This window comes from Protopterus annectens, chromosome 4.part1, assembly GCF_019279795.1.
Source record: "Protopterus annectens isolate FY-2018-M chromosome 4.part1, PAN1.0, whole genome shotgun sequence".
Classification (NCBI taxonomy): Eukaryota; Metazoa; Chordata; order Ceratodontiformes; family Protopteridae; genus Protopterus; species Protopterus annectens.
This window is the reverse complement of record NC_056734.1, coordinates 274,075,124-274,098,499: the sequence shown is the minus strand read 5'-3', so window position 1 is coordinate 274,098,499 and position 23,376 is coordinate 274,075,124. Positions and strand designations below refer to the sequence as shown.

At 42.9% G+C, this 23,376-nt stretch overlaps 1 protein-coding gene across 2 annotated transcripts in view; it reads right to left on the bottom strand.

Moving 5' to 3' along the window:
- TBL1XR1 (TBL1X receptor 1) overlaps positions 1–23,376 on the bottom strand; it is a 3,130,276-nt gene that overhangs the window by 1,945,492 nt on the left and 1,161,408 nt on the right. For both annotated transcript variants that reach the window (XM_044070133.1, XM_044070134.1), the window contains one exon: positions 21,489–21,621. In XM_044070133.1, coding sequence (XP_043926068.1) covers positions 21,489–21,621 — 133 coding nt within the window. The remainder of the gene's footprint in view (positions 1–21,488; positions 21,622–23,376) is intronic.

Sequence of the window (23,376 nt, the reverse complement as noted above, 5' to 3'; positions counted from 1 at the left end):
GATGTGTCTTGAAACTCTACGTGGCAAACGGGCTCTGAAGGGAAGAGAGGCACTATGGGTAACCTTAGCTCTAGAGTTTCTAGATAGCGCGAGCTTGGTGCAATGGCTGAGCCAGTTCTAAGGACGGAACCGGAATCCTAAATGTCGTGAGTGAATGAAGACTGAACACATCAGATTAAAAGAATAATGTTATGATGGAACTATGTATAACCCATGTATATGAATATTATAATCTTTTCATTATTAATGTATGTACATTCATATTATAAATTAACAATGATGAATAATTCAGTTAAGATTTTTATGTAACGAGGTGGACATCATGAAAAGGTCAGTCCTCCATCTAGTACTCTTCCAGGTGTCTGTTGCAGACTATTCAAACAAAAAAATCAGTCTCTTCCCAGATGACACAAGGAGAGGTGTAGCAGCAGATGATGGAGGAAATAAGTCTATGCAGGGCTTTGAAAAGGCTAACAAAGTAGTCAGAAAGAAGGCAAAAGAGGCTCAGTGCAGACAAATGCAAAGTATTGCATACACGGAGCCAGCTCAAAGTCACACCACAGAGAAAGCCCCAGCTATGACCAAACAGTCGCCAACTAAAGTAGTGTTTAAGTACTTTGGGGTGTGAGATTAAGAGGTTCTGTCTCTCTCTCTCTCTCTCTGAGGAAATGCTGGGAACACACGTCCAGAGTGCACTTCCACTCAAACTCTACAGTGAAGGAAAATGACACTGGAGCTTACTTTCAAAGAAGCAGACGGACACCTGAGGGGAAGTAATTAAAAAAAGTGTGATACAAAACCTCCTCTGCATGACAACCCCTTCAGATTCAGCAGATGAACACTCGGAACACAAGGTATAACAAGAAAAGTACAGTTGTGTACACTTACCATAAATGTAGATGTTTGAGTGTATTCACTGTTGCAGTCATCATATTTGGGTTATCTACCTGCAGGTAGCCCTCAGCCGGCCTGAATACCAGGGTTTTGGGATTTCTGCATCGGATGCTGTCGCTTCTTCCATGACGTCATATAACACATGCAGACAACGCCATTAAATCAGTTTTTCTTGCCCCAGATGTCAGCTGCCCCCAAAATAGTAAGCAATTATATGGTGTGAAACACCCCCAGCAAAAAGCAAATACACATAGTGCAACATATGCCAAACCAAAAAGGATAGCTGAAAGCAAAGACAATCAGGGGGTGGAGGGAGAGTAACCAGGACTGCAACAGTGAATACACTCTAACATCTACATTCATGGTAACTGTACACAACTGTACTATGTTCTTCATGTTTCACTATTGCAGTCATCACATTTGGGTTGATTCCCAAAGCTAAGGGAGGGTTGAGGTAGATTAAGAAGCATTAGGCCTGGCATTCAGGCCCTTTAAGACTGCTGTGGCAAATCCAGCTCTGGATTTTGAAAAGATAGGCAAATGGTAATGTTTGGTGAAAGTGTGTACCGAGCTTCAGGTTGCAGCTTCCAGGATGTCCCTGGTAGGGACTCCTCTGAGAAATGAAGTAGAGGTGGATGTAAGCCCTAGTGGAATGTGTTCTTATCCCCTGTGGGGTAGGTTTTTCATGGTGCTTATAGCAGAAATGGATGCAGCGTGCTATCCATTTAGATATGGTTTGCTTTGAAATGGCGTTCCCTTCTACCCCTGCAGCAAAGCTGACTAGCAGCTGGTCAGATTTTCTGAGAGGCTTAGTCCTGTCCAAATAGAATCTAAGCTGTCTGTGCACGTCTAGAGAATACAGTATCCTTTCACCTTTATTTTGAGGATTAGGGAAAAAAGTAGGCAAATGAAGGGACTGATTTAAAGCCACATTAGACATCACCTTGGGCATAAAAGATGGGTTAGTCTCGAGTGAAACCCTGTCTGCAAGGAAGATAATGAAGGGTTTCATTGCCATAAGGGCCTGCAGTTCAGACACTCTTCTTGCTGAAGTGATGGCTAGAAGGAAAGCTGTTTTCCATGAGAGGAATTTCAACTCTGCTGTAGCAGCCGGTTCGGGGGGGGGGGGGGTACGTTTTTCCAATACAAAGTTAAGGTCCCAGGCTGGAGTGGGAGCTCTCCTGGGGGGTCTTAAAATTTTGGACCCGCTAAGGAACTGTTTTACCAGAGGATGAGAGAAGAGGGGTGGTTCAGTATTATAATGAATTGATATGGCAAAGGCATGAATCTTAATTGAAGGGAAGGATATGCCCTTGTGGAGCATTTCTGTAAAGTAACCTAGTATATGAGGTAAGCTGGGCACAGTTGTGGCCATCTCTTGAGACTGGCTCCAGGAACAGTATCTCTTCCACTTTTCTAGTACTAGGCCTCCTTGCCTCAAGAATGACATAGTACAGTTGTGTACACTTACCATAAATGTAGATGTTCAAGTGTATTCACTGTTGCAGTCATTACACTTGGGTTATCCTGCTGGCAGGCTACCCTCAGTTGGCCTGAGTTCCAAAGTCTAGGTCCGGCGTCGGTTGCTGTCACCTCTTCCCTGACGTCAGTGCGCCAGAGGTATAAAAGATGCAGCCGACGCCATTTTCTTTAGTTTTTCTTGCCCCAGATGTCAGGTGCCCCCAAAAGGGAAGGCTAAAAATATGCCAATAAAACATGCATGCACCAAAGTATATGTTATACCTTCATCTACAAGCAAATACACCACAGAGGTTGGATAGATTAGAGAAGTGCAGATAAGTTCCAGCAAAGATAAGGGGGTGGTGGGTGGGTAACCTGGACTGCAACAGAGAATACACTCGAACATCTACATTTATGGTAAGTGTACACAACTGTACTATGTTCTTTGTGTTTCACTGTTGCAGTCATTACACTTGGGTTGAATCCCAAAGCTATGGTTAGAAGGCTGGAGCTAAACAGCATTAGGAGCGGCTATGAGGCCCTGCAAAATTGCAGTGGCAAAGCCTTCCCTGGATTTAGAGTAGAGTGGCAAATGATAGTGCTTTGTAAAGGTGTGCACTGAACTCTAGGTAGCAGCCTCTAAAATGTTTTTGTTTGGTACTCCCCTGAGGAAGGCTGCTGAAGTGGCTGCTGCTCTGGTTGAATGTGGCCTAATGCCCTTAGGCACTGGCTTGCCATGTTGTGAATAGCAGAAACGAATGCAGTGGCCTATCTACTTTGAAATAGTCTGCTTAGAGATGGCCTTTCCTTGTTATCCTGCAGCATATGCCACTAGTCTTTCTGAAAGCTTTGGTCCTGTTCAAGTAGAAGCATAGCTGTCTGTGTATGTCCAAAGAATGCAGAATTCTCTCCCCTTTATTCTGTGGGTTTGGATAAAAAGTAGGCAGATGAATTGTTTGGTTAATGGCCACACTGGACACTATCTTAGGCATAAATGTCAGGTTTGTCCTCAGAGAAACCCTGTCTGGATAAAAAATGATAAAAGGTTCCACAGCCATGAGTGCCTGTAGCTCCGAGACTCATCTTGCAGAGGTTATTGCTAGGAGCAGAGCTGTTTTCCAAGATAAAAAATTTATATCAGCTGTAGCGGCTGGCTCAAAAGGAGGCAGGGTGAGTTTTTCAAAACATAATTGAGGTCCCATGCAGGTACTGGTCATCTCCTTGGAGGCCTTAAGTTTTTGGATCCTCTGAGGTACTGCTTTAACAAACTATGAGAAAAGATTGGTGGCTCTGTATTGTAATGAACCGAAATGGCAGAGGCATGAATTTTAATTGATGAAAAGGATAGGTCTTTGTCCAGCATCTCAGTTAAGTATTGCAAAATCTGAGGAATATTTGGAATTGCTGTGTCAATTCCTTGTGCCTGGTTGCAGGCACAGAATCTCTTCTTTTCCAGCATAAGATTTTCTCGTACTAGGCCTTCTCGCCTCCAAAATGACATCCATCACAGCTTTAGTGAGAGGTGTGTTTTGTATGACATTATCCGCCATGCTGCCAGATTTAAGGTCTTGAGTTGGCTGTGTAGGATCTTATTGTTTTGTTGGGACAGTAGATGAGGTACTTGAGGCAAGGTCCAAGCCAGGCACTGAGTCAAGTTCCTTAGGATTGGATACCAGTACTGGCAGGGCCAGTCTGGGTCAATCAATATCAACTGTGGCTTCTCTTGTCTGACTTTTAGGAGTACCCTGGGTAAGAGAGGCAGTGGAAAAAAGGCATACATTGCTAAGTTTTTCCAGTTGAAAAATAGGGCATCCACTTTCCATGCTTGTCTGTGATAAGTCCTTGTGAAGAATCTTTTTAGTTGGTAGCTGTGAGGAGAAGCAAATAGATCTATATCCGGGCATCCCCATTTCCTTGTTACCATGCTAAAGACTTGTGGATCCAATTTCCACTCGTGGGGATCCATGAGGTTTCTGCTTAGTTCATCTGCCAGAGTATTTATCTTTCCTGGCAGGAATTGTGCCTGCAGATGTACTTGGTAAGTCAATGCTGTGTCTCACAAAGTCATGGCCAGTCTGCAAAGGGGGTAAGAATGAGTGCCTCCCTGCTTGTTTATATACCACATGACCGTGGTGTTGTCTGTCTTTATCAGTAGTTGTCCCGGATGAAGTAGGTCCTTGAAGGCTGTCAGGGCATTCTGAACAGCTAGCATCTCTTTTTGATTGATATGCAGATGCATTTGGTTTGTGGACCATGTGCCTTGAATACATCTTCCTGCCATGTGGGCCCCCAAGGCATAATCTGATGCATCTGTTGTTAATGTCTGCCTGGCTGGGGGTAAATTGAATAGCTGTCCCTTGTTGTGGTGACAAGCCTTCGCCCACCATCAAAACTCCTGCTGCAGGCAGGGAATGAGGGTAATTATTGTTTCCAGGCTGTGGCAATGTTGAGCCCAAACACTTTTTGGGTACCATTGAAGTTTCCTCATATGCAGTCTCGCATATGGAAATAGTAGAATGCAGGATGCCATGAAGTCCAAAGCCTGCAGAATTTTTCTTGCAGATAACTGGGCCTTTGCTGGTAACAGTTTGAAATATGTAGTCAGTTGCCTTTGTTTGTCTGGCGTGAGATAAGCCATTTGGGCAGTTGTATTTAAGCTTGCACCCAGGAATATTATCTCTTCAGAGGGTACTAGTTTTGATTTCTTTTCGTTGACTGTGTACCCTAGGCCAGTTAGAAATCTCTTTACAAATGCCAGATGCTGTTGTAGAATGTCCTTGTTCTCTGCTTGAATGAGGCAGTCCAAGTAAGGATATATTTGTATTCCTCTTTGTCTGCAGAATGCAATTACTGGTGCCAGGCACTTTGTGAAGACCCTGGGTGCAGTAGATAAGCCAAAGGGCAGTGCAGAGAATTGGTAGTGCATTGAGCCAGCTTTGAATCTGAGGTATCTACTGCATGTATGTCTGATTGGGACATGCAGGTATGCCTCTTTTAGGTCTAAAGTCACAAGCCAAGCCTTCTTGCCCAGCATGGGCAGAAGCTGCTGTAGAGTCAACATTTTGAATTTTGGTATATCCAGATATGTGTTTAGAATAGATAGGTTCAGTACTGGTCTCCAGGTCTTGTCCTTTCTTGGTACCAAGAGCAGTCGAGTACAATCCTTGTCCCTGCTCTTGCTCTGGTACTTGTTGAATGGCCCTCATGTCCATGAGAGATAAGACTTGTTTTTGTGCCTCTGCCCATTGATGTTTTGGCCAGCCGTTTGTCCTTGGCAGGGTATGGAAGTGAAACTTGTAGCTTTGTGACACTATGTCTAGGACCCATTTGTCCTGGGTTATTATGTGCCAATTTTGAGAAAAAAGTGCTAGTTTTCCCCCTAAAGGTGCTGCCAGAAGATAAGTGCTTGGTGCAAGCAGGTGGAAGTCATTGGGACTGTTTCCTGTATGGATGTGATTTGTCTTCTACACTTTTGGAGGTAGAAGCACCCCATTGTTTAGGCCTGTATGAACCTTGGGGCTGGGATCTGCCTCTTGGGCATCTGTATCTGCCCCTTTGTGGTCTGTCTGACACTGGAAAGGACCAATTCTTTGTAGGCCAGTGTCTGCTAAATCTTGGAGGTTGTACCTGTAAAAAATCTTTAACCGTTTGCATAGATTTAGCTTTGTCCTCCATTTTCTTTAACACCTCTTCTGCTTTAACACCAAACAAGCTATCATGCTGTAATGGAGCATCTAATAATTTTGCTTTGACATGTTCAGGCAGATTTTGTTCCTTTAACCAAGCATGCCTCCTGATGACAGAACCCATAACAGCGGCCCTGCAGGAGGCCTCCAAAGAATCAAAACCACATTGCAAAGTATGCTTTTCAACTTGCTCTGCTGCATGCAATAAATCCTGCTTTTCTTTGTTTTCTGCACATTCAGAATTTATCAACATTTTCTGTTTAAGCAGTGACATAATATACTGCTGATATTTGAGCATATGAAATTTAATTTAAAGCCCTTATAGCCAAGGTAGCAGAGGTGTAAATCTTCTTCCCCCATCTGTCCAATGCCCTAGAATCCCTGTCAGAGGGGGTAGGTTTTTTTGCAGTGGATGCCTTGACCCCTTTGGGACCCTGAGAGATAGTTTCTAGGTCAGCAGCAGGGTTTTTGAAAAGGAATTTATGAGTGTCAGGAACCCTGTAGTACCTGTCCGGCTTAACAGGAGCTGGAGATAAGGAGTCAGGGGTCAGACTGGACTCTGAAAATACATCACCTGCAATGTCTAACACAGGTGGAATAGCTAGGGGCCTGTGTTGTGGGAGTAAAAGGACGTCTCTGAGCCTTTTCTTAGATTCTGAAAAATCTAGGCTCTCCCAGTGGAAATGTTCCCTCATGGTATGCAAGGTTTCCCCAAAAGAGCAATCCTCAGGAGGAGAGGCTGAAGGGATAGATTCTTCAGCATCAGAATCCTCATAGGGAGGAAGAGAGTATTCCTGATCAGAAGAGGAATAAGATGAAATGGAAACCTGATCTGAAGATTCATATTCCGTCTCTTGCCTAGGCCTTTTATGAGGAGGGGGATGGGAACCCCTGATCAAAGTAATTAAGTCTTCGGCCATTTTGAGCATCTGTTTTTTGGGCATGGAGGCCTGACCATGAGGCTGTTGTACTTGTTTCTTTGTCTTTAAAGGTGGTTTAGTCTTTGCCTTTGCAGCTGGAGTCGCTTTAATGTATAATTGAGTAGGTCTGAAAACACCCTCAGAAGCCGATGCCTGCTCAGCAGCTCCAGACCCATCTGGGGGAATAGTTTCCGAAGGTTCAATACCTTGAGCTTCCAGCGGCCTAGGCGACTCCACATGGGAGTCTGTAGTGGCCTGCGGGTCTAAAGTAGCGGGCGTCAGGGGCTGCGAAAGCACCTCACTGAGAACCGGCGACTAGCCTCATTGTCGGTTTTGGACCTCGGATGCCTGTCCTTTTCTTTTTCTTTGCGTTTCTTGTGAATTCCGGTAGTCAGATGGCTATCCGACGGCATTGTGTAATTAAATCTTCTGCCAAAATAGTGAAATTCAAAATTGTACCGATGCTTAATAGTGCGTTGGTTAAATCTAGCACAAAACCGACAACAAACAACGTCGTGGTCAGGGTCTAGGCAAGGAATACAGTAAGAATGAAAGTCCTTATGAGGTATTTGCTTCCCACAAGAAATACAATTATTAACTTTTTCTGACATCGGTCTGCAGCAAGAAAAAAGGTTTTTCCAACGGGGTACTTAGCTTTTAATGAAGACTTGGGATCTGAAATTCGAACACGAAAATCTCAGGAGTCGGCCGACCGGCACTTGCGAACTGCTTCTGCCACTGTGTGGCAAGAAAGACTGAAGAAAATAGTGTCTGCTGCATCTTTTATACCCCTGACGCACTGACATCAGGGAAGAGGCGACAGCAACAGACGCCGGACCTAGACTTTGGAACTCAGGCTGACTGAGGGTAGCCTGCCAGCAGGATAACCCAAGTGTAATAACTGCAACAGTGAAACACGAAGAACATCCAGAACCTGCTTACTGAGGGTTGCTAGAGGCGAGTTCAGGGGATTAGCAAGGCTGCAAGGTTCAGTGACTGAAGCTGAGAATGCAGAATTTGGCTCCCCTGCTGGGACAGCAGGAAAGGGGTCTGAGGCGGGTGCCATGGTTGTAGCACTGTCAGACTGCGCAAAAGAGGATACCAGTGCTGGCGTGGCCAGTCTGGTGCAATCAGGATTGTCCTTGGCTTGTCCTGTTTGATCTTTAGTAGAACCTTCGAGAGGAGAGGCAGAGGGGAAAAGGCATAGATGGAGAGGCTTTCCCAGGAAAAGGACAGGGCATCCACCATCCAAGCTTAGCTGTGGGGAGTTCTGGTGCAGTATGGATAGTTCTGAGGGGAAGCAAACAGGTCCCACCTCTGATGTTCCCCATCTGTTCCCCAAAAGTTTGAATATTTTGAGTTCCAGTTACCATTCGTGTGGGTCCATGAGATTTCTGCTTAAGTTGTCTGCCAGTGAATTTATTTTGCCTGGCAGGAATTGAGCTTGTAGGTGCACTTGGTTGCTCAAGGCTGTGTTCCACAGAGCCATGGCTAGTCTGCAGAGTGCACAGGAATATGCCCCCCCCCCCCCCCCCGCTTGTTTATCTACCAAATAACTGTGGTGTTGTCTGTCTTTACCAATAGTTGTCCTGGAAGAATAAAGCCTTTGAAGGCTGTCAGAGCATTCTGTACAGCTAACATTTCTTTTTGATTGATATGCAAGTGCATCTGCTTTGGGTTCCATTTGCAATGAATGCACTGTCCTGCCATGTGAGCCCCCATGCAGACTGATGCGTCTGTTGTTAGGGTTTGGGCGGTAGAGTGAGAGTGTCCCTGGTTGTGGTTGCAGGCCTCTGCCCACCAAAGGAACTCTGCCCTTAGACACGGAATGATAGGAATTATTGTTTCCAGGTCCTGAGAATGTTGACACCATAGACCTTTTAGATACTATTGAAGTTTTCCCATATGCAGTCTTGCACATGGAATTAACAGAATGCAAAAGGCCATGATCCCCAGAGCTTGCAGTATTCTCCTGGAAGATACCTGGGTTTTGGTGGCCAGTAGGTTGAAGTAAGTTGTCAAAGAAATTTGTTTCTCTGGAGTAAGGAATGCCATCTGGGAAGTTGTGTACAAGCTTGCTCCCAGGAATACAATCTGTTGGCAGGGTACTAGGTGTGATTTATTTTCGTTGACGGTGTACCTTGTGAAGTTAGAAGACTCTTTACAAATGCCAGATGCTGTAGTAGCAAGTCCTGACTTTCTGCCTGAATCAGGCAATCGTCCAAGTATGGGTAAATCTGAATACTTCTCTGCCTGCTAAAAAGCAATGGCTGGAGCTAAGCACTTTGTGAATACCCTGGGCACAGTAGATAAGCCAAAGGGAAGTGCAGAGAACTGACAGTGCATAGAGCCTGCCCTGAAGCGAAGGTATTTCCTGCACGATTCCCTTATGGGGATGTGCAGGTAAGCTTCTTTTAAGTCTAGGGTTGCCAGCCAAGCATCCTTGGCTAGCATAGGAAGCAGCTGTTGGAGAGTTAGCATTTTGAATTTTGTAACCACCAGAAAGGTGTTGAGAATAGATAAACCCAGGATAGGACGCCAGGAGTTTTCTTTCTGGGAACCAGGAACAGTCTTGAATAAAAGCCTCGTCTCCTTTGTTTTGCTGGGACAGGATGAATAGCCTTGATGCTGAGGAGAGAAAGTACTTGCTTTTGGGCCTCGGCCCACTGATTTGGGGGGGGGGGGGTCTGGCCATCCACTTAGGGTAGGGAGTGAGTGGAAGTGGAATCTGAATCCCAGGGAAACAATGTTTAAAACTCACTTGTCTTGGATAATGTATTCCCAGTTTTTTGCATGCAGGGCCAGTTTTCCTTCTAATGGTGCAAGTACTTGAGCAAGGCTTGGGGGAGCTAAGGATAAGTCATTGTGCAAGTTTACCATGGGGGGGGGGGTGTCTTACTACTCCGTTTTGGACGTGGGAGCACCCCACTGCATAGGTGCATAACCTGAGACTGAATTATTGGGGGTCTGCTGCCCCTGGGTTTGGACTGAGAAGGCCTGGAAGGGACTGGAAAGGACCAGTTCTTTGAAGGACAATGCCTACAGAATCTAGGTGACTGTACTTGTAAGAAATCTTAAACAGTTTGCATAGATTTAGCTTTCTCCTCCATCCTTTTGAGAACTTATTCTGCTTTACTGCCAAATAGGCGCTCTTGGTTTAAGGTTGCATCCAGTAATTTTGCTTTGACATGATCTGGCAAGTTTTGTTCCTTAAGCCAAGCATGCCTTCTAAGAACAGACCCAGTGATAGCAGCCCTACAAGATGCTTCTAAAGCATAAAAACCACACTGCAAAATATGTTTACCAATTTGGTCAGCAGAATGCATTAACTCTTGTAAATCTTTGTGTTTAGCACAATCAGTAATCAACATCATTTTCTGTTTAATTAGCCACATAATATGCTGCTGATACTTTAACATATGAAAATGGCAATTTAAAGCCCTAATAGCCAGAGTAGCAGAGGTGTATACCTTCTTACCCCATCTGTCTAAAGCCCTAGAATCCATGTCAGAAGGGTTAGAATTATTGGCAGTAGTAGCCTTAATGCCTTTTGGTCCTTAGGAAATGGTCTCTGGATCTGCAGTAGGATTCTTGAAAAGGAATTTGAGAGAGTCAGGTACTGCACAGTACCTGTCAGGTTTCCTGGCAGCTGGAGGCAAAGTATCCGGGGTAAGGGAGGATTCCAAGAAAACATAATCTACAATCTCCAGAACCAGAGGGATAGCTAGAGCCATATGCTGAGGCAGGTTTAAAAATTCCCGAGTCTCTTTTTGGAATGAGAGTAGTCCTGGCTTTCCCAGCGGAAATGCTCCCTAAGGGCACGCAGAGTATCACCACAAGAAAAATCTTCTGGAGGGGAAGCAGAGGGAATGGAATCTTTATAGGAAGATAAGGGTATGTTCTGATAGTCAGAAGGAACAGAGATATCAGACTCCTGACCGGACGAATCAGAAGGAAAATCAGTTCTAGGTCTCTCTGAGGGGAAAGGCTGGCTTCCCCTAATTAAGTTAACAAGGTCTTCAGCCATTCTAATCATTTGTTTTTGAGACCTGTGGGCCTGAGGATGCGCCTTGGTCGTGGGTTTCCTAGGCGTAGTGCGAACTTTAGGCCTGAGAAATTTAATATTTTTGGCTTGAAATGAAGTCATCAGTTTAATATGAAAATCAGTAGGCCTGAATACACTATCAGAAGCTGGTGCCTGCACAACGGCTCCGGACCCATCCAAGGTAGAGACATCCGCAGGTTCCATAGTCGAACAAGCATCTTGTGGCATACCAGAGTCCGAATGGGTCTCAGTAGAGGCCTGCGAATCTGTAGAAGCAGGCATCAGGGGCTGTGAAAGCGCCTCACTGAGTACCAGCGGACTGGCGACTAGATTAATGGTAGCGTTGGCGGCAGTTTTGAACCTAAGCAGTTTGTCTCTGTCTTTATCCTGACGTTTTTTCAGAAGATCAGTAGACGGCTTACCAATGCCATTTCGGAGTACGGAAATCGAGAGCGAAAGTATTTAGTTACAAAAATTGCCCAACGGTGGATAGTTTGAGCGCTGAACAAGGCACAAAACCGACAGGGAGGGACGTCGTGGTCTGGGCCTAAGCAGGTGACGCAGTAAGAATGAAAATCTCTGAGTTATTTGCTTTCCAAAGGCAAGACAATTATTAATTTTTTCTGACATCGGTTAGAGCAAGAAAAATGGATCCCCAATGGGGTACTTAATTTTTTAGAAGACTTCAGGTCTGAAACTCGAAAACGAAAATTTCAGGAGTCGGCCGACTGGCACTTGCAAACTGCTTCTGCTTTGGGCACCGCACGGTAAGAAAGACTGATGTAATGGCATCAGCTGCATGTTTTATACCCATAATGACCTGACGTCATGGAAGAAGCGACAGCATCAGACGCAGAAATCCCAAGACTCTAGTATTCAGGCCAGCTGAGGGCTACCTGCAGGCAGACAACTCAAATGTGAGGACTGCAACAGTGAAACACGAAGAACATACACTATTCCTCAGCAAATGGTGGCACTGCAGCCACCATTTCTCCCTTATATCTAAGGGAAAGGAATGAGCCACAAAGTATCTGACCATGGGGGTTTTAAACAGGTCAAGTGAGTGAAGGAGGGAAACTTGATGGTCATGGGGACTAAAAGCAAAAGTAATGCACCTGAATGACCAGAACAATGGTGCTAATTATAAGGTGATGAACTGAACTAACTACAACAAAGCAGGAAAAGGATGCAAGGGTGTGGACAACACATGGACTGAACTACCACAAGCAAAGTGAGAGGGTACTGGTAAGCAGCCAACAATGTTGCAATATAACCTTCAAATGAATAAACTTCACAGGAAGGGAAGCAATGTTTCCAGCTCTACAATGCCCTGGTAATTACACAAGGAAAACATACAACTTGGGAGATTATTTAAACAAAAAAAAAATACATACACACAGCTTCAGCAGAAAGAAATATGAAGAAAGTCACCAGACATATATACATAGGGTGGGGAATGATATAACCAAAAAACAGGCCGGGTGGGTCACAATGTGTGTGAACAATATCCTGTTACGGAGATGTGACCACGTGATCCCTAAAAGAAAATACACAGTGGTGAAAAAGAAGCACGAGCAGCTGATTTGTAGGGTCTTACAATTGCAGATTTTTCAAAATACTTTGTCAAACACAGTTATAGATCCATGAAATGAACTATGCACATCGGTAAGGGAAGGAGAATTACAAAGGCATTCAAAATGGCTTGGAGCATGTAAACAAGGAGGAGGGAGGGAGAGAGAGAGAGAGAGAGAGAGAAGTAAGGGAGGGAAAAGGCACTTAAAGAGCAGAACTGATGGGCTACACTCCCACACTGCTAATGAACAAATTAAATGCAATATTGTGTGTGTGTATATATATATATATATATATATACACACACACACAGAAAAAGAGACATTTATATCTATCTATATCTATATATATATATGTACATATACCTATCCATCCATACTCAACCCCTTTTCCCATTCTGCACATGAGGTCGGGGTGTCAGTTCAACAGAGACAATCATCTCGAGTCAAGGTTTGCACCACTGGGTGGCTAGCCCTATATATATATATATATATATATATATATATATATATATATATATACATATATACTCATACACAACACAAGTGAACCAGAACAGAACAGCTGCTAGAAACACACTTTTCAGTGAACGACCATCAGCATAAGGTTAAAATCTTCTTCTTTATTACATCCAGTAAAAGAACGAAATGAGCGCTTTCGCGTATGTACCATACGCTTCATCAGATTTCATTATACATTAAGGCAGCTCAGTTTATATAGTATAGTTCACATTTCAATTAACACAATTACTTTATCAATTGGTAGCACCTCTGTCTTTTTCTAAAAGGTATAGCTAGCGCCTAAGGCAATTTTGAATGTGTGCTTGTTAGCTATAGTAGCATCTAACAATTCATTGATGCTACGTCTATGTATTAGTTCATATAAATATCAATCTACATAGAGTATTATATTTCATATAATAAAATAGAGATAAGATAAAAATAAAAGTACAATAACATAAATAATAATAGTAATAATAATCATGATTATGAATTATAGATTCTACCCTTTAGTGTAAAAGCCACAAAACAAGCCAGTAACATCCATATTCATATTTATATCCTATGTGGGTGGCTAGCCCTATAGATATATATATATATATATATATATATATATATACACATATATATACACATATATATATATATATTTATATATAAATATATATATATATATTTATATATATATATATATATATATATATATATATATATATATATATATATATAAAATCTCTCTCTCTATACATATATATATATATATATATATATATATATATATATACATACACACACACACACACATATCAGTATACACAGACATGAGCGCATGCACACATATAAGCTGTCATTCATCAATGTACTCATGCGTGCGTGTACACACACACACCTTAGTTGCTTTAATATCCAACACAAAAACTTTATAACTACAAACACCAAGATTGAGATCCAATACAAACAGCCGAAAAGTAGCAACAGCCACAAGGATTGGGTCAGCTCTTCTAATAGAATTAACCATCACAGTTAACACCACCTGACATTTGCATGTTTAACCAGCAGAAAAGAAAAGGTAGCCTCTTCTAGTGTAGTGCAAGCATTATATTAAACATTGAGTGGCGCGCGTGTGTGTGGGTACATACAGTAAACTCTCAGTTAACTAGAACTCAAGCAACCAGAAGAAAGAAAAAAAATCGAAGAAATACAGTACCATTTTCATTTGTTGCACTTTCTGTCCCTACCCCCCACCCCCCGCAGACCTACCTTACATTTTTAGAGCTTTAGACTTTTAAAAAGGAAGATAAGAATAAATTCCCTCCCTCCCAAACTAACAGCAAGTCAAACCAAACAAACAGTATAGGGTACAGTATTACTCAGGCCTATTTTTAATAGTAGCTCTCAAGCAACCAGAAACTAGTTATCCGGCATCTACAAAGTTAACAGTTTACTGTACATGCATACACACACACCCCTTTTTCCCATAAAGAAAAAAAAAATTAAAGGCTACTATTTACTTTCTAGGTTCAAGTTACACAATGCTTTCTTTAAAAGATGAGATAATGATGCAATAAAGAAGAATCTTCAGTTTTAAATATTGATTTTAAGTTTACGATGGCACTACTGGTTTTTTTCGACATTTTGTTTTGTGGTACTGCTACAGCAAAAGGTTTACATAATTAATAGTCATTTTCTGTAGTACTATCAACATAATATATATCAGTTAAAATATGCCAGGAAACTTAAACAGAAAAGAGTGGCATGACACTGCAGTAATCAGCACTGTTCTCCGAGACTGCCTGGTTCCTCAGTGTGATTTTAAACTGGACTGCCTTCTGCATGGAGAGTATGCACCATTCACTGCTCTGGTTTTCTTCTACTTCCAAAAGACCCAAATAAAGCTAAAATTATAATCCTTCAAGGTGTGCATGTGTGTGTGTGTGTGTGTGTGTGTGTGTGTGTGTGTGTGTCTGTGTATATATACATGCCATGTATAAGTGCCCTGTGATGTCTAGGTTCTCCAATCAAGATTAGTTTCTCTGCCTTGCACCCAGTGAAAGCCAGACAAACACCCAACAATTCTGAAATGTATTACGCAGGTAATCGAAGAAGAAAGTCTACAGAGATGCACAGTACCAGAGAATGACTCCATCACTAAATTTATAAAAATAATAATTTCAAGCAGAATTTAACTTACAAAATGGCAACATGTTAAATAGATTTAAATTACAAAATGTTCGCCTGAATCTTAAATTGCTGCATACATCTCTTGAAGTTACAAGTTATCCTAGTCAGGTCACACATGAGGATTAAAACTTTGTGCAAGGTTAGTGATGCAAAAGTAACTTAGTGTTGCGATTCCCTTGTTTGCACAAAGGAAACAGATTACAGATTGGAGTGTACAGCTGACTTTTTAGGGTAAAAGAAAAGGGGACACAGAATCTAATACTCAAAGAAATTAAAAGGTAAACCATTTTATGACCCCCAATGACATAAGCAGCCAGCCACAACTCTTAAATGTGCAATACAGAGTTCTACATTTTCTTCTTCACTGTCATTTTTCTGTCCACTGCCCCAATCTGCACAGCACACATCAGGCATTTCATACTGGACAGTTACTTAAGTTAATGAACAGAATTCTCAACAAATAGCACTGAAAGTTGCTTCGGTTGTGAAAATCAGGAGAAGAGACGCTCACCAGGACAAGCAAAGTGATAGCATATGGCACATCATAACACAGTGAAAGATGGTACCAAACAGTGCCCCAAAAAGTACAGTTTTGTACCTACCATAAATGTAGATGTTCGAAGATCCACATTGCTGCAGTCCTTACTTATGGGTAGTCCGCTGTCCTCGGTCGGCCCGAATACCAAAGTATTAGGCTGACGTCTGTCATGGGCGCTTAGAACTGACATCAGAGCGTCAGGGTATAAAAGCACATGATCGACGTCATATCCTCAGTCTTTTCTTGCCCTAGATGTCAGAAGGCCCTAAACAGAAAGGCCACAGCCAAAAAACAGAATACCTCCCAAAAGCATGCCCAACAACAACCACCACCCAAACTATATAACCATAACAAACAGCAGTGGGGAAGGAGGGAGGGTAAATTGGACTGCAGCAATGTGGATCTTCGAACATCTACATTTATGGTAGGTACAAAACTGTACTATGTTCTTCATCTCACATTGCTGCAGTCCTTACTTATGGGTAGAATCCCAAAGCAACGGGAATGGGAGGATGGAAATATCATAAAGCATTAGGGGCTGCTAAAATGCCCTGTAATATTGCAGTGGCAAACTCAGCCCTAGATTTAGAGTAAAGAGGAAGGTGGTAATGTTTAGAGAAAGTATGTACTGAACTCCAGGTAGCTGCTTCCAAAATATCTTTTGTAGCTACCCCCCTTAGAAAGGCAGTAGAAGTGGCAGTAGCCCTAGTGGAATGAGGTCTAACTCCAGCCGGAACCTCCTTACCATGATGGGAATAACAGAAAGAAATACAACCCCCAATCCATTTAGAAATAGTTTGTTTTGAAACAGGTTTACCCTGAGAACCCAAAGCAAAAGAAACAAACAACTGCTGAGACTGTCTGAACTCCCTGGTTCTGCTCAAGTAATAACGTAACTGCCTGTGAATATCCAAAGTATGCAAAATCTTCTCCCCTTTATTTTGGGTGTTTGCATAAAAAGTTGGCAAATGAATAGTTTGATTTAAAGCCACACTAGAAACCACCTTAGGCATAAAGGAAGGATTAGTACGCAAAGATACCCTGTCCTTATGAAAAATCAGGAAAGGCTCCACTGCCATAAGGGCCTGTAATTCAGAAACCCTTCTTGCAGAAGTAATGGCCAACAAAAAAGCAGTCTTCCATGACAAATACTTTAATTCGGCAGTAGCTGCAGGCTCAAAAGGTTGTAGAGTAAGTTTTTCCAACACAAAATTGAGATCCCAAGCAGGAGTAGGAGCTCTACGTGGGGGTCTTATGTTCTTTGCCCCTCTAAGAAATTGCTTAAACAGAGGATGAGAGAATAAAGGAGGATCACAATCATAGTGAGCAGAAATGGCTGCAGCATGAATCTTTATAGAGGAGAAAGACAAACCTTTGTCCAATAACTCAGTAAGATATTGAAGAGAAGCACTTAAATTAGGCTTGGAAACATCAAATGCCTTTGCTTTGCTCCAAACAAAAAAAAAAATCTCCTCCATTTATCCGCGTAAACTTTCCTGGTACTAGGCCTTCTGGCCTCCAAAATAACATCCAAAACACGTTGTGGAAGCTGAGACCCTCCAGGGTCTAAAACAGAATATGCCAGGCTGTTAGATGCAGAGACTGAATCGTGACATTGAGGAAGTGATTGCCTTCCTGAGACAAAAGATGCGGAATCAAAGGTAGAGGCCATGGAGGCTCCCTCACTAAACTCCTCAGCAGTGGGTACCAGTGCTGTCGAGGCCAATCCGGCGCTATCAGAATCATGGATGGCTTGTCTTGTCTGGCCTTCAAGAGTACCTTGGGAAGAAGAGGCAGAGGTGGAAAGGCATAGACATGAAGATTGCTCCAACTGAATGACAGAGCGTCCACCTTCCAAGCTGTGTGATGAAACATTTTTGTGCAAAACTTTGGCAACTGGTAATTTAGTGGAGAAGTGAACAGATCTATGTCTGGAGTCCCCCATAACACTGTCAACTCTTGAAATACATGAGGATCCAATTTCCACTCGTGAGGATCCACTATTTGTCTGCTCAACACATCTGCTAAGGAGTTCTGTGCTCCTGGCAGAAACCTTGCCTGAAGATTGAGGTGTAAGCGGAGAGCAGTCTCCCACAAAATCATCGCTTGTCTGCACAAAGGGTACGAATGGGTTCCCCCTTGCTTGTTGATGTACCACATGACAGTAGTGTTGTCTGTTCGAATCAACACCTGCCCAGGGTGAAGTAAATCCTTGAAAGCCTTTAAAGCAAATTGAACTGCTAACATCTTCTTCAAGTTGATATGCAAATGTTGAAGTTTGACAGGCCACGTGTCTTGCACCCATTTTCCATTGAGGTGTGCTCCCCAAGCCTTGTCCGAGGCATCTGTCGTTAGAATCTGACTCGCCTCTGGTCGGGTCACAGAGAGTCCCTTGTTTAGGTAACATTCCTGAGCCCACCACAAAAATTCCATCTGAATGCAAGGTATTATCTGAATGACAGTGTCTAGTTCTTGGCAGTGTTGTGTCCATACATTTTTGAGATACCATTGAAGCTTCCTCATATGCAGTTTGGCATTGGGAAGCACCAGAATACAAGATGCCATGAACCCCAAGGCTTGAAGGGCTGTCCTTGCAGTCAGCCTGGACTGTAGAGACATTTGATGGAAATAAAGTGAAAGGCTTCTTTGTTTGTCCGGGGTCAAAAAAGCCATCTGGGAAGCTGTATTCAGTCTCACACCCAGAAAGCACATGTCTTGAGAGGGTACTAGACTGGACTTTGTTTCGTTCACAGAATACCCTAGGCATCTTAACACTGCCATCACATACTGTAGATGATGAAGAAGTTGGTCCTTCTCTTGAGCAATAATCAGGCAATCGTCCAAATAAGGATAAATCTGAATTCCTCTTAACCTGAAAAAGGCTATCACTGGAGCCAGAACCTTTGTGAACACTCTGGGCGCAGTAGATAAGCCAAACGGCAATGCAGAGAACTGATAATGTAAATTTCCAGCTCGAAAACACAGGTACCTCCTGCAGCTTGGCCTGAAAGGAACATGAAGATAAGCCTCTTTGAGATCCAGAGTTACCATCCAGTGATCTTTTCCCAACAGAGGTAAAAGCTGTTGTAGCGTCAGCATCTTGAACTTTGGAATGTCCAGGTAAGTGTTGAGGATAGATAAATCCAAAATTGGTCTCCACGTGTTCCCCTTCTTTGGAACTAGAAACAGGCGAGAATAAAAACCTAGGCCCACTTCTGGCAGAGGAACTGGCTGTATAGCTCCTATTTGAAGAAGGAAAGAAATCTGTTTGTGAGCCTCTATCCTTTGCCGAGGAGGAACGTCTGGCATACCTTTGAAAGGAGGCAATGTATGGAAATAAAACTTGTAGCCTCGGTTTATAATGTCCAATACCCATTTGTCCTGGGTGACTAAAAGCCAGTTTTGCTTGAAAAGTGCTAACTTTCCTCCCAAGGGAGCTGCCAGGCAAGAGGAATCTGGCAGCTGAAAATGCAGGTCATTGGGCCTGTTTACGGAAGGACTGGCCCCTGCCCTCACCTGTAGACTGTGCAGGCGAACTCCATGTTCTAGGTCTGAAGGAACTCTGAGCTCTGCCCCTACCACGCCTAGATCTGCCCCTAGACTGAGAATCAGAAGAAGGGTACGTCCATCCTTTAGTAGGCCAATTTCTACTAAACTTTGGAGGTTGCACTTGCAAAAAATCTTTAACAGTCTGCATAGACTTAGCCTTGTCCTCCATTTTCTTTAATACAGACTCCACAGGAGGACCAAACAAAACTTCAGACTGTAAAGGAGCATCCAGAATTCTAGTCTTAACATGCTCTGACAAATTCTGATCCTTAAGCCAGGCGTGCCTTCGAATAACTGAACCAGTGGCAGCCACCCTAGAAGAAGCCTGTAAAGCATCAAAGCCACACTGCAAAGAATGCTTGCCCACCTGTTCAGAGACATGTACCAAATCCTGCAATTCTTTACACTCTATACCCTCTGCTAAAGCCTCCACTTTAGATTTTAGCTGAGAAAGGAGGAAATTCTGATATTTCAACATATGAAACTGGCAATTTAAAGCCCTCATAGCCAACGTAGAAGAGGTATACACCTTCTTACCCCATCTGTCCAAAGCTCTAGCCTCTTTATCTAGAGGAACCGGATTTTTTACAACAGAAGCTCTAACACCCTTAGGCCCCTGACTAATGGTTTCTGGGTCTGCTCTAGGACTTTTATACAGATATTTATGAGCCTCAGGCACCCTGTAATACCTATCCGGTTTGACTGGCGCAGGAGGCACAGAATCTGGATTAAGAGAAGCCTCCGAGAAAACATCTTGAACAACATCCAAAACTGGAGGTATAGCTAAGGGTCTATGCTGTGGTAGAAACAAGAATTCCCTAAGCCTTTTCCGGGAATCAGAGAAATCCTGTCCTTCCCACTTAAAATGTTCCCTCATGGAATGTAAAGTTTCTGAAAATGAAAAATCCTCAGGAAGAGAAGCAGAAGGAGTGGAATCCTCTGCATCAGAATCTGAATAAGGAGGAAAATCTTGAATGTCTTCCACAGAAGACTATGAATCATCTGAGGCCTGCTCCAAACTTTCCAACTCTGTCTCTACCCTGGGCCTCTTATCAGGAGGGGGCATAGAACCTCTAATTAAAGTAATCAAATCTTCTGCCATTTTAAGCATGTGCTTTTTAGGTACTGACCCTGAAGAACCAGGACTAACACCAGAGGAAGACAAAACAGGCCTGCCTTTAGAAGAAGCCTTAGAAATAGTAGCAGAAGGCCTAACCACCCTAGGCACAGTAGGGAGAACAGTAACCTGAGAGGCCCCTTCAGCCTGACCTGACTCCTGAGAGGCTACCTCTTGCAAAATCAAAGTTTCCCCCTGAGATTCAACAGGAATTTCGGCCGGGTCCACCTGCTCCCCTGTAGCTTCTAAAGGACCGGCGTCCGAAACGGACGAATCATCCTGCCTAGGCTTTACAGATTTGTCTTTGCGCTTCTTAGTGGAAGCAGGCGTCGGAGGACCCGACGGCATATTATAATTACACCGCTTGCCAAAAACTAACCTAGCGCAATCTAACCTCCATTTTATAGTGCGCTTATTGAACCTAGCACAAAACCGACACCCTACTACGTCGTGCTCCGGTCCCAAACAAGGAATACAAAGCGAGTGGTAATCCCTATGCGGTATCTGTTTCCCACAAGAAATACAATTATTCACTTTTTCTGACATCCGGTAAATAACTGAGGCAAGAAAAAACAAAAATATTCTAGCGGGTACTTAGCCCAACTTGGTATCGGTCTGAAACTCCGAACTCGAAAAATTTCAGAACGCCGAACGGCACTTGCAACGCTGCTTCTGCATCGGACCATGCAGCAAAAAAGACTGAGGATATGACGTCGATCATGCGCTTTTATACCCTGACGCTCTGATGTCAGTTCTAAGCGCCCATGACAGACGTCAGCCTAATACTTTGGTATTCGGGCCGACCGAGGACAGCGGACTACCCATAAGTAAGGACTGCAGCAATGTGAGATGAAGAACATCAAGGATGTGCACAGCAAAATAACCTAGCTGGAGGCAGCATATAGATAAGCTGCAAATGAATATGACTAAAATGATGCCAAATTAGTCGACAGTCTCTATGCGTATTGTCTTTCTTTCCCTGTCTCAGCCTATGTTCCTCCAGTCTGTAACTGCCCAAAACATACCCTGATGCCAGCAGGTCACTAACAGGATTCCAAGCACAAATGAACACTTCAGATTCATGACCACGGAGTACCATAGCCTTATTTGAAGGAATTTCTACATCACCATCAACTTCCATCATATCTGCATGGTTATCTGCAAAAAATAAAAATAAATAAATAAAAAGTCTGGAAAATAAAAATGATGTACAACAAAAAAAACACGTCACATTATCTGTGAAACCTTCCACAACAGTATGCAAACTGCAGGGATTTCCTCTCCTGCACACTCCAGCTCACCATTTTCCCTTACATTCAATAACTGTGTTGAGAGGCATACACTTTTGATTTATATCCATCATGGTATTACATACCAAGTAAATTCAGTTTCAATAGCAGCAACACCTCATCAATTATCTCCAACCAGTAAGGAAGACCACACGACAAAATAAAAACACACGAGAACATAAACAGGTACCTGCTCAACTTGTATGGAATTCTAGCAACAGCTGACGGAAGACAGGCTAAGCAAATACACAGACAGTGGAACCAAGTACTCAATATAAACATAAGTACATATCTGACATTTAATAACAGACATCCTCTGCACTGATTTAAATTTTAGTATGAATGACAACTGCTGTCGTTAAACCTCTGGGGAGGTTTGAGATGCCAAGTGTAAAAAGGTGAAACTTCAAATAGACAGATCCTGAAAGACTGAAGGGAACAGAGTACTGAAGTAACAATCCAAGCTTCAGCAGCTGGAGAAGGTAATAAACAGCACCAAAGAAGCCAAAGTAATGAAATCCACAAAATGAATATTCTTGTAACATGCAAAGGAAGTAATAACTCTGGCTGAGTGACTTTTAAGTAAAGCATTTTCTGTTGGCAGCTTCACTTGCCTCATGACAAAACAATGCAGTTAATCCATTTAGAAAAGCTCTGCTTAGCAACTGCAAGCCCCTCCCTCTCAAACAAAAATAAGCAAAATAAATCATATCAGCTGATTTAATTAAAAAACTCCATAAATAGCTCAGAGGCACGGGTCTTATTCTCAAACAGAATTCAACACTTTTTTCATCAGAAACCCCTCTGCTTAAGGGTCCATAAAAAAAAAAAAAAAAAAAAAAAAAAAAAAAAAAAAAAAAAATTATAAGTCACGTACTCATCATAAGAAGGCATCTGTGTTCACTTTCATTCCTCCGCAACGAATGGGTTACAAATCGGATCCCCGTATCCAACTCAACCTCATACTTCAGACTTTGGATTCAACTCTCGAGCTCCTCCCTCTACCCATAATGCCCAAGGCCATCCCCAGAACCTCAGATCAAGTTTGTTGCCATAAAATCCACAACAAGTTAGAGTAAGGTTGAGATAACAAAACAGGGCTCAAACCCAGAAAGTACAGTTGTGTAAAATAACCTAGAAAGTACAGTTGTGTAAAATCTTACCATAATGGCAGATGCCCTTCTCTTCACTGTTGCAGTATGCATTATGCTAGGGATCTCCTGCCAAAGGCGCCCCAATGTCCTATCAGTATACCAAAGCCTTTAGGTTGCTTTAAGGTACGCCGTATGTAACGTGTATGCTTCACATGTAGTGTAGGGCATAAAGGAGACGTCCCTAAGCACCACCCTCAGAACCAAGAGTCTCAGTAGGAACGCCAGACCAAAGAAAACCGACGTAGTCAAGTACATCCAGAACAGCACTGGACCAGGGAAGGAAGGAGGGAGGGAGAGAATGAATAATGCAACAGTGAACAGAAAGGACATCTATGTTATGGTAAGATTTTACACAACTGTACAATACCCTTCTATTTCACTGTTGCAGTATTCACTACATTAGGGAGAGTACCAAAGCTCAGAAGAAGACAGGACGACTAAAGACCAGCAGAGCCCTCTAGGAAGCTATG